This window comes from Microchirus variegatus, assembly GCF_963457635.1.
Source record: "Microchirus variegatus genome assembly, chromosome: 23".
NCBI lineage: Eukaryota > Metazoa > Chordata > Actinopteri > Pleuronectiformes > Soleidae > Microchirus > Microchirus variegatus.
Window position 1 is genome coordinate 9,448,051 of NC_139824.1, and position 12,404 is coordinate 9,460,454.

Here is a 12,404-nt window from a genome sequence, read left to right on the forward strand (position 1 = left end):
CAAAAAAGAAAGCTTTGGTCACAATTTAGATTAACTAATAGTATCCACACTAGTATTACTACCACTACTTCTAGTAGTAATAGTATACACACTACACTGTCCCTAGGTTTGAGTGATGATGAATGAAAAGGAACTACAAAGCTCTGAGGATTGAATCTGTCGACAACACAAACTTCAGCCTGAGGCACAGTTGAGGTGTTCTTCTTACCCAGAAGCCCTTATTCAAATAGCTTCGACTTCAGTCTAATTATTTGAATAATTACTCAGCAGTGTCTCTACCCCTTCCCTCTCTCATCCTATTTAAATTGTCTTCAGGAAGCTCTGATTTCTGGAACTGCTCTGCCATGGTGCAAACTATTAGATTGATGTCTCCTTCAAGCAGTGCGGACAGGTGTTAATGCAATCTTCTCTCCTATTTCCCTTTTCCTAATTATGTGCTGCCATCTGCCAAGGTGAGTGGGAACCACATGGTTTTGCCTCGTATGCTGCACTTTGCCGTTCTCGAAAAAACATTTTTTGTGTCAAAAGTGATTTTTTGGTACACCAAACTTTTGCCGTGCCTTCGAGTGACGATGACACAAAAACACTTCTATTTATGTCCAATCACATGTCGGGTGCTATTTCTGCTGCTCGTGCATCTGGAATTAACATTAACAGTGATTGTCACCTTCTGCTGCTTTTTGCTGTACGATGGCATGTTGTGAATTTTACCAGCATTACAGGTTTTAGTCATTTCTGGCAGTTATCTTTGTTTGTTTGCTACATTAGACGAATGCAACAAGGAAAATAAAGATATAACAATAAGCATAATTACTCACTTTTTTAATAATTTTTTTAAAAGCCTGTGCTTCAGTATATAGTCTTAATTATTTAATTTAATTTAATTTAATTTAATTTAATTTAATTTAATTTAATTTAATTTAATTTAATTTAATTTAATTTAAAATATATTTATTACATGTACATACATATCGTATTTACATTCATTATAAATCAATCGATCTGCACATTAGGCCTGCAACTATAACTTATTTTACACAATTTATTAATCCGTGGATTATTTTTCTCAATTAGTTTTTGGTTCATAAAAGGTAAGAAAAGAGCAGTAAAGAAAATATTCAAATTTACAAAACTGAAACCAGAAAAAATCATTGGCTAGGGCAACGGTAACAGCATCCAATTTTCCCTTTGAATCAGTATTTCTGATTCTTAATATTCTTTTAAGATTATTTTCCACTTCCTTGTTTTGTCTGTTGTTGTTGGCCCTTTTAGATTAATCAATTTTTTTGAGGTAAATCCATTCAATTATGGTTCAATTAATCTTTTTTTTTTTTTATCCCTTAGGACATAATGACTTGTTGAGCCTGAAATAATCAGTGCAGGTGCAGTCATTTCAGTTTAATCTGTTGGATCTTAATAGTGATTTGGTTGGTAAACACCTTTTGTTTACTAACTGTCTAACTGTGAAAAACAACAATGTCAAAAACCTGATATTCATCTGTGCCACAAGCCTCAGCATCACGAAAAAAAACTCAGATGGTACGATGAGTTATTATCTGGCTTGGTTGAACTGACCCTATAATGGGAAATATTGTTCTAGGGAATTATTAATTATTCATTGTCACTGGCGCCTGTACATTTCTCATGAGCACAACAACTGCATATTCACCTGCAGGTTAAAATAATCCCCAACCTGTCGTTTTTGAGTAAAGTTTGCTTAAAAAAAACAAAAAGAAAAAAACTGCAGTGCCTGGATGTTCTGGAGAAACAAGCCCTTTAAAAAGAAAAGTAAAGAGGTTTCCTCTGTGCTTTCAATCCTGCTGTTCTTCCGTTTTCATCAAGGATGTCAAACTAACCCAATGACTGATAACACCAGAAACACACTATCATTTTCAGATGACACTATAAACAACCGCATCTATTGACTCCGTCTGTCACGTAGACGTCTCCATGACCGATGCTTTTCAAAAATAACTTGTAGTGTTGTGGGAATCGGGTGAAGAAATATGTGCTGCAAACGTGACCTGTAATGGAGCTGATGAAGACGAGGAGTGAGACAAACAAGTGCCTTTTAAAGTCAAAGTCAGTGTGAGGAAAAGTTTCCCTGCAGCTTCAACACCTGGATTACAGCCTCCTAATGCACAATTATTTGTTTATCACAGCTGCTCCCAACCACTGATGTTGAATAAATGTATGCCGTCATTTTATTTGCGACATTAAGCATCATCTCATCTGTCCATGAATGCGAGGAACACCTGTCTGTCTGTCTCTTAAATGTCCAACGGGTCGCTTCAAACACGGCGGCATGAGCTATAAACCGACTTTGACATTGTTTGGATAAGAAAACCGAGAGATATCAGTGGAAATGCAACCAATATATAAGGAGCCGCTTCCACCCCCTCTCACAAAGCGCTAAGCCTACAAATATCTGCTGAACGTTGCAGACTTTGATGTTATTTTGATAAAAAGTACAAGCGATATCAGTAAAAAGAAAACACACTGAACGAGTACAAAAATGACTCAGTCCATTGGCCTTTGTGTGTTTTTAGCTTCTCTTCGAACTCTTTTTTTTTTTAGCTTATGACCCACAACATTGCTGTTTTTCCAAGTTCAGTGAGGTCACTGGAAACCTATCCAGACACAACATCTGTTGTTATTGAACAAGCAGTTTAGTTGCTGAATAGAAAGTTATTTCCCTGAGGAGATAGATTATAACCAAAACTGGGCAAAAAAAGGAGAATCAGTGTTGGACATGATGCCAAATCAATGTTGTTGTTGAAATGCAAAGGTCATACAATAATAATATGTGGCTGTTGTCTTTGCAGTGCCAAAAAACACATGTGCTTGTTGTTGAGAGGTCTGTAATTGACCTCCGCCAAGGAGGTAAATGTTTTCGCCGGAGTTTGTTTGTCTGTAACGCAGGGTTTCTCACCACTGGAAGATCCACTGTCCTGCATGTTTTTGAAGTTTTCCTGCTCAAACGCACCTGAACGTTTTATCCTCCACGGTGAGTCACTGGAGCCAATCCCAGCTGAAAGGCGGAGTCACAGCCTGCACAGGTCAGGACCAACGTATAGAGACTAACAACCATTTACTCTAACATTCGCACATATGGGGAAACTCTATGCAGAACCTGGCTTTTTTTTGCTGGAAGGCAACAGAGCTCGCTACTGCACACACTCTTAGAATTAAGGGTTCCAAAAGGGTTCTTCTACAAGGGCTGAGGTTCTACCTGGAAACATTTGCTTCTGAAAAACCCTTTTCCCGAAGAAAGTGTTTTTCAAGGGTTCTTGGTAACACTAATGGTTCCAGTAAGAACCATTTTGATCCAGAGAACCCTTTAAAACCCCCTCCTGAATAAAGGGTTATAAAAGGGTTCTTGGTGGAACCTCCTATGAGGACAAGCCGAAGAACCTTATACGGTGCTACTTTTAGCACTTTTATTTCTAAGAGTGCAGCACCGTGGCCCTGTGTCTCTTTTAACTCCTTAACACCGAGCGTATCGCAGAGGACGTGTTTGTGCAAGCGCACTTAGCATTACCCTTCCCATCGTAAAAAAAATCCAACAGTTTCTGAAAGCTGAGAAGTTGGTTATTACAGTAATTTCACTTGCAGGAAAACAGTGAATCAGAGTCTTAGTCACCAGAGAGGAAAGAGTTGGAAAAACGCCCGCACATACTGCAATTTTTTTTAGCCTGTTTTTGGACACTGAGGCAAAGACTCAAACAAAATGTTATTTTAAATATGTTCTATAATGTTCAAATTTCAAATTTAACATGCAAAATCTGGTGTCCATGTAAAACTGCAGTGTTTTTTCTTTTATATTGTTATTATTTTACTATTTTAACATGCAGTAAAGTTATTCTAAAAAATGGGCAAAATGGGCACTTTTATGGTAAAAATAAGCAAAACAATTTGAAGCTTGGGTGTTAAAGGGTTAAGCAGCTTTTTCTTCAAACTTGTAAGGATGTTATTTGGTTATAGAAAAAAAAATCTAGCTCTCACTGTGGACGTCTCCTCTCTGCTTGGTGACTTCCTTCTGGATGCTGTTGTCCACAGGAGTCGCAGGTGGTGGTGTTGCCGGGGCCCAGGTGGGAGCGACCGGCTTCGGTGGGATGTACGGCTTGCGCGTGGGCACTGGAGGCTTCCTGGTGGGGATGAATGGCCTCCTGGTGGGAGGTGGTGGTGGTGTCCTGCGCGGTGGTGGCGTGAGCCTCTTCGGAGGTGGCGGCGCCTTGGTCGTGGTTGCTGCCGTGGTAGTAGTTGTTGATTTGGGGATGACCGGGAAGATCCTCTTCGGAGGCTCTGTTGGGCGGATGGTGGTGGTGGTGGTGGTCCTTCTCTGATCCACGTCGGGGATGTAGTTGTGATGATTTGGAGGCAGTTTGCCCGGTCTCGGAGGGTCAATAACGACTTTAGGAATGGCTGAAATAATAAGAGAATGCAGACGGAGCACTTAAGAGTTAATGAGGCACCGAATTGCAGACTAAATGCAATGATTATCTGGACTTTTGCAGAGAAGCGTTTCCAACTGATGATTTCACCTTATATGTTTTATTAACTAACTGTTAGAAACTAGGCATCTACTAAAAGAAAAGCTCGTTCAGTGTTTACAAAAGCAGCCAATTATAGTCTGCATGCTGCAACTTCATATTAACTCATTATTTTTGACCTTTCATAAGACAATCTGAACAGGGTTAACGAGTGCATGATGTGTGTTGTCACAAGCAAAACCACAGGGCCATCCTGGGTTCAAATTAATTTCTACTTTAATGGAATCCATATTGCTTCCTGACCATGGCTTTTTATTTGTGCCCATCCTGATTAGTAATTCTCTGTGTGCTCAGAGCCTTCACAGCATCACAGCTAAATCTGCCGTGTGTGTGTGTAATGATCTCTGCTCTCAAACAGGCAGCTCTGCCCTGGAGATCACCCTCACTTGGCAGACGTCGCCGGAGCTACACCTCCCTTTCCTTTGTTCATCCTCACATTCTTCACGTCAGGAGCAGACACAGAGATCGGGGGGGTTGGGGGTTGGGGAGGAGGGTGGTGGTGGTTCTGGTGGGCTTTCATAAGGGTTTCATGAGTGAGGAATGAGAGTGGACAAAAGGCAAGAGGTTTGAACTCTGTTATTGCCTTCTCAGGTTGCAGGTGACTTTGATATGTGATACACAAATAAGGATATTGCAACTGGACTCCTATAGGGCAGTTGTGGCTCACAGCCTTTGGGCAGGGTGACAGGGTGAGATATTTGCAGTCCACCATGCCTCAGGAGGCATCCTCTGTGTTTATCGAACTGTTACACCACTTGTGTCTGTTGGATGATTAAATAACCGCGGAGAATAAATGACTTCTTGCTCGCTGAACTGGAACTGCAGACTAATGAACTGCATGTAAGCAAACAGAAAAAGGGAAAGGGAGGTGTTTTAAAATTTGAGGATGACTTGTCTCTTTTTGGCTTAATAAGTAGCTAGATGTCAAACCTTGAGTCACGGATCTCTATGGGCACACGTGATAAGGGAGCAGGCAGTTTTAGGTAATGACTGACACCCGTTACAATGAAAGGAATTTCACTGCCAGCTCTGTTTCTTGCTTTCCTACTTAAAAAAAAACACAGGCAAAGAAAACAAAACAATGTGAGGCCCCCGATTCTCTGCAAAAGTGAACACGGGGCCACGGTTTTTGTTCTCGGTTCTTACGTTTGCAGTCGTGGCCCATCCCCCTGTAGCCTTCCTTGCACTTGCACTTGTACGAGCCTGGCGTGTTGTAGCAGGTGGCAAATCTGCTGCAGTGGCTTTGACCTAAAGAGCACTCATCCACATCTGAAAGATAATGGGGACACATAACCACATTCAACCCACCGTGTGCAGGTGTAAAAAACGCTTCAGACATAACAGGAGAATATCAAAAGGCTAATTGCCTCACATCCACTCCAAGAAGGGCTGAAAAGTTGATGTCATGCGCAGTGCTAGTAAAAGCATTTCACTGAATAACAGTCACTCTTCGATGAATGCCAGAGCAAAGTCATTAAGAGATTAAAAACAAAACAAAAACATCCTGGGAAATGCATGTGCAAGGGCATAGCAGCACTTTTACCATTTCTTCTCTCCTCTAAATGTTGTCCTGAGAAATGAAATGAATTAAGAAATATATATATGCTGCTGAGATTCAAGGTTCTGCAGATTGGTGTAGATGACAGATAGAATTATTCATATGTATATATGGGGCATAGGTTTTTTTAATAAGAAGAAACTGAGGCAGGTTCAATTAGTCCAGCAGTGGTTCTGGTGAAATGTCATTAAATGTGAAGTATTGTCAGTGCTTTCCTTATTATTTTTTTCTTTGTTTCCTGGTTCAGCTGCAGACATGTATAACTAGAAAATTGAGTCACACACTCCCGTGTGTTCATTTTGTCTACATTATATTCACAGTCAATTCTCAGTATTAATAAACACGCCTTATATTTTATAAGGTGAAACAGCTTCATCTGACATAATTATAAGAGGCTAAAACATTTTGTATAATATACGGTCCTAGGCTGGTGAAGGATGAATACACATCATTTCAAGGTATTGCAATAAACAAAAGGTTATATTATCATATTAAATGGTTGGACGATTATAACATACATTTACATGCAACTAGCAGTCATAACATGTGGAAGATAAGCAGAGGCGCAGCTTGTGAACAGGCAAGGCAGGCAACTGCTTGGAGCCTATAGGGGGCCCCCCGACACTCGGAGCCTGAGGGCTGTTTTTACTGAAATGTGCAGTGACCAGCCGCCTCCCCGTTTTATATATTTATATTGTTTTATAATGTGGGTTCTTTACAGTGGAATGCATTATTTTTGCTAAGTTTGTATAGTTTCAAAAAAGCTATTTACAGTATTTTTTTGTTATTTATATTTGTATTTTCACATACTTTTTAATTACAAGGTTTTTCCATATCCATTTCATTCATTTTGAAAAAAAAAAATATATATTTTGAACTCATACATTTTTCATTGGTGCCAGATTATTAGTAACATAATGGTGATGAACACTGGTTGGAAGGGCCCCCTGAGAATTTTTGCCTAGGGCCCCTACAGACTCTAGAATCGCCTCTGAAGATAAGGCGCTAGAAGATGGATGGATGGATGATGCAGAGCAAATGTAGCTGCTTTACTGGCATTTCTATGTATAACAATATATGACAGCAGAATCACCAGCACAATTTGCAGAAATGAAAGAAGAACATAAACAAACTAAGTTAGCGAGTTAATGTGAAATAATCAAATGTTTCATATTCTGACAAAACATTAATGTGCTTTCTCTTTTTCATTGGCTCGGAGTAATTGAAAAAAAAGTTCTTGAATACCGACATTATAAATTGCTTCTTCGGTGTCTGTCACAACACCTGCCACTAAAAATAACTTGGTTATGAGTCAAATCGTGTCAGTGGATGCGTGAAGTTTTATAAGTGAAAGGCTCACTGCAGTGGGCCGTTGTGACAGTACCTGTGCACTGGTATTTCCCTCTGACGTACTGCAGGTCAAAGCCTTCGTGGCACTTGCAGATGTAGCTGCCGAACGTGTTGATGCACTTCCTGAAGCGGGGACACACGGCGATTCCTGTGGCACACTCGTCCACGTCTGCAAGAGGAGAAACGCACACGGCACCTCATATGAACGTGTGATTTTCTTCGCCTTTTTAAATAGGTCACAGACAGTCAAGTCATTTAAAATGACACCGAAAACTAAAAAAGAGCAATTTAATTCCAAATTTACACATTTGTGAACAAAGCACATAAAGTATTCTGCTCAGTAAGCACAGTGTATATTCCTTTGTTTCATTATTTAATGATCTATTCTACGTGTCTTTGTTTATCACCTTTGCGGGCATGTGGCCATTAATATTTAGACACTGGGGGGCTCAAAGCATTTGCCTTCAAATCTTTAATGTATTTGCTGCATTATGCTGCTAAAGCACTGTGGTGCTATTGTTTAAAAGGACCCTTAAAATTTCCGAGACACCTGGAGCAGCCCGGAACACAAACAAGTGTTGTTGAGGTTCTCTGCTGTTGTTGAGGTTCTCATCAGCAAGGCACTCTTCTCCAGTGGAGCTGCTTAATGGAGAACAGTTAAAGGCTGCAGCTGCATTATTCAACTACGCCGATAACAATGGTGAAATTCCATTAACATAGCAAACCTCGATACCGCTAATATACACTGTGTCTTTATGCAAAACACTGCTGCCATAAAAGCCCTGGATTTATGAATACATGAATACTTATATCCTGAGTTTACAACATTTTTCTTTCTTCTAGTGGATCATAACACATTCCTGTTAACAGATTCCTGGCCTTTAATCCATTTTTACTAAATAAATATTGCAGCAGGTGCACAGTTTTCTTCAGATGTTACAGTCTATCTATCTATCTATCTATCTATCTATCTATCTATCTATCTATCTATCTATCTATCTATCTATCTATCTATCTATCTATCTATCTATCTATCTATCTATCTATCACTGATATTACTCCTACACCCTCTGCATCACAAATGCTGCTCCATAGCGGGGAAATAACTAAATATTGATCCCTGCGATCACTTTATGTTGTTGCCATGTGATCGTGCACAAAATGTAGGGATTACACCACCATTTCCACAACACAGGGCTCCAGGGTTCGATATGGTTGACCGGCGTTATCCTCCTGGACAAGGTTGAACAAATTTGAAGGAGGTCACGTGGTAGATACTATAAGTATATAAGTTGGGTCTTATGAGCATTTTCAAGTAGGTATACGTTTTAAAGATCTGATAAATATATATACTGTAGGCCCAAAGTTTTGACACATTATAGTATTATAATAGGGTAAAATACAGACTGTTTCTGGTTATGACAGGAAATACACATCCATAAATAAGTCATTCTCCATAGTGTTTCTTCTGGAGAGAAACAGAAACACATAACACCTGTTGCAGGGAACCTTTCTGTCCTCGCCTGCATCATTCTTCATGATTTATGTCCGACCTTTTTTTAGCGATCCTCCCTCCCCATTAGCCTGTCTGCAGTTAAGTGGGACTATATGGCCGAGTAAGTGGAACAGCCCAGTTTGTGAACGGCCTGTATTTAAACCTGTCACAGGTCAATCGCCTCGCCTGCCCCACCTCCATCTGTTAAAAACTAATCTGAGGAGCTTTGTTATGCAAAACTAATGCAACTAATGGGTGATAGATGTAGTGTAATAGTGGTGGGGGAATAAAAAAAAAAGAGGGATTTTATTTTTCAAGGACTTCTAAATTACTAGGGTCCATGATCAAAGCAAAACAAATGAAATGAACTGAATATTTTTGGGCGAATTTTAAATTTGCTGTGCTACGAGGTTGTGTGTGTGTGTGTGTCTGCCCACGAATTGCATACTGACTGCCAAGTTTTCTTTCGTGCTCTTCCAAAACCGCAGCATGATTATCACTCAGCAAATTTTAAAGCTGAGACAATGAACAAACAGAAGGGGGGGGGGGGGGGGGATGCCGCATATACGGAGGTGCACGGGCCAAAGGGTTGGTGTAGTGGTTTGCATGCTTACTTTTGCAGCATTTAGACCTGGGTTCACGACCTGGTCAGAACAAGGGTCGTGTGTGGATGTGGGTTTGGGTGGTTTTGCTCCGGTTTCCTTGCAGATTTTGTGGATTCTGCAAAATTGGAGACTCTAAATTGACCGTACGTATGAGAGTGAAGGGCTGTTTGTCACAGGGCTTTCACACGGGTAGGGCTCCGTTCCGGTTCCTGAACCCGGCACATTCAGACCGAAGTTGGTTCTCGAGGGAGCGTTGGCTGGTATTGCCAGAAAGGGCTAACTGCTAGCTACTTTGCTATCTATCTATCTATCTATCTATCTATCTATCTATCTATCTATCTATCTATCTATCTATCTATCTATCTATCTATCTATCTATCTATCTATCTATCTATCTATCTATCTATCTATCTATCCATCCATCCATCCATCCATCCATCCATCCATCCATCCATCCATCCATCCATCCATCCATCCATCCATCCATCCATCCATCCATGGCTCCGTTCCGGTTCCCGAACCCGGCACATTCAGACCGAAGTTGGTTGTGAAGACGAGCGTAAAGTAGAGGAATTGTGGGGTTTTTCGTCGGTGTTGTGTTTACTTCCGCCCGAGTAACGCGGAGCAACGTCCTCCCACTTTGGTTCCTCTTAAACTGGTGTGAACGTTGGCTGGTTTTGCCACAAAGCACCAAGGTTCCCAGAACCGTGTCTGTCTGAAAGCCCTATGGGTGTCCCTGCGATGTCAGCTGGGATTGGCACCAGCGTCCTCCCGTGACCCTCACGCGGAGGATAAAGCGGTAGACGACGAATGATCATAAGGAGGCGATTAGGTGTTCAGGCTTTTGTGGTTGAGACTGGGACTCACCCACACAGGTTCTTCCATCTGGAGCCAGCTGGAGCCCTGGTGACGGACACTGACATCGGACCTCTCCTTTCAGCACCTCGCAGCCGTACTGGCAGTTGGCCATGCCACAGGTGCGAGCATCTGGTCGGACACAAGGCAAAAAACAGCACGCGTTCACACATGAACACATGTTGGTATAACAGGGGGGAACAGACGGCGGACGGCCTGCTCTCAGTCACACCCGCATTATTCACATTTTAACATGTATATTCACACATTGTCCTCGTCCTCCAGCCAGTGTATAAGAGCCACTTGCCTGGCCTTTCTTATATTAGCCGGGGTTGACCCTAGGGTGCAGACAACAGACGCCCTGCCAATATTAGATTCCTGTGCTGCAAAAACACTCTGCGCTGCGGCAGCTGGCCCCCCCACGCCATCCACCTTTACTGACTTTTATGATTTCTGACACCTGAAAACTCATAATCCATCACAGCCCCATCACAAAGTGCCGGAGTGTTAAGCCATGCTGGGAAGATCAAGACCCTCAAGAGAAAAAAAAAAAAAAAAGAAGAAGACTAATAAGAATGAGATAATGGGGCAGAATTTGTTCAGCTTCTTTTTGATAACCCTAAAAGGAAATTAAATGTGACGTCCATGCAACCCCCACGACTTCAGTTGTCATGGTACCCTGTAGTACAATATAATGACTGAGGCAATCCAGGCTGATTAAAAGCTACAGAGATCTATTGATCACATTAGTAGCAGGGGGGAGAGAAGAGGGGCAGCAGCACGGTGTTTAACGCTACCATGCTGTCATCACAACACCTCGGAATAAATCGCGTTGAGCAATACAGACTATAAAAAGGGAGAAATTAAATCTTCGTCTGATAATAAGAGAGATAATTAAAATGACGTACTGGGAGTCATGCCTTCGTGGAAGAGTGGAATCATGAGATGAAAATCATTATCAGGTTGGAAACAGAATCTAAGGAGACGTGTGCAGGCTTCAGTGTAGCACTTCAGGGCAATAAAAACAGCAACATTTACTCAAGGCTCCGTAGAAGAGAAAATTCTTCTAATCTTTCATTTTAGGGTTCTTCGCCTGGAGTTCTCACGGGACATTCATCAAAAACAGTCTATCAAAGGGTTCTGAGGCGGCTGGCAAACGTATATTCACACAAGTGGTGGTGGGGGGGGGACATATTTTACTGTGTAATCGAGAGCCGGTGGCCTGCACACGTGCCTCAGATGAATGCATTTGCGGAGACGTAAACAAAGGCTTGACAGAATCACATCCAGGTGACGGAGCAGAAGCAACAGATTAGGGAGCAAACAGATTAGGAATGAAACAAAAAAACATATTTCACACAAACAATGAGGCACATCTCTGTGTGTACATTCTTAGAAATAAAAGTGCTAGGTGTTCTTTGGAGGGTTCCACCAAGAACCCCTTTAAAACCCTTTATTCAGGAAAATGGTTTTAAGGGTTCTCTGGATCAAAATGGTTCTTACTGGAACCATTAGTGTTACCAAGAACCCTTGAAAAAGGGTTCGGGAAAGGGTTTTTCAGAAGCATATGGTTCCAGGTAGAACCTCAGCCCTTGTAGAAGAACCCTTTTGAAACCATTATTTCTAAGAGTGTATGTACTTGTAATTGTTATCACTTTAGGACTTTTTCTTGCATAAACACTGACCTTGTCGAGACAGATACCTCATTTATGAAGAGCTGCTGGTTAAGCTTAGGGCTAAGATTAGGACTTTGGTTAAGTTAAGGCTAAGGTTAGGCATTAACCATAACACTTTGGTGTCAATGTGCTGTCCTAAGGAGAATATCTGTATAAACCTGTGTGCATTCCAGGTTTTACTCATGTTGTGGGGACCTAAATCTGATAAATGATGGTTTTGTTAGAATGGTTTTAGTGGTAGGTTGAGGTTAGGCCAGTAGTAGCTATGGTTAAGGTTAGAGTAAGGCTCCAGGAAATGTATTTAAGGCAATG

General features: G+C 41.3%; 1 protein-coding gene across 2 annotated transcripts in view; it reads right to left on the minus strand.

Moving 5' to 3' along the window:
- Positions 1-12,404, minus strand: part of npnta (nephronectin a) — a 62,760-nt gene that overhangs the window by 11,255 nt on the left and 39,101 nt on the right. For both annotated transcript variants that reach the window (XM_083909183.1, XM_083909182.1), the window contains 4 exons: positions 10,429-10,548; positions 7,496-7,630; positions 5,700-5,822; positions 4,006-4,425 (listed from right to left, as the gene is read on the minus strand). In XM_083909183.1, the coding sequence (XP_083765309.1) occupies positions 4,006-4,425; positions 5,700-5,822; positions 7,496-7,630; positions 10,429-10,548 (798 nt within the window). The remainder of the gene's footprint in view (positions 1-4,005; positions 4,426-5,699; positions 5,823-7,495; positions 7,631-10,428; positions 10,549-12,404) is intronic.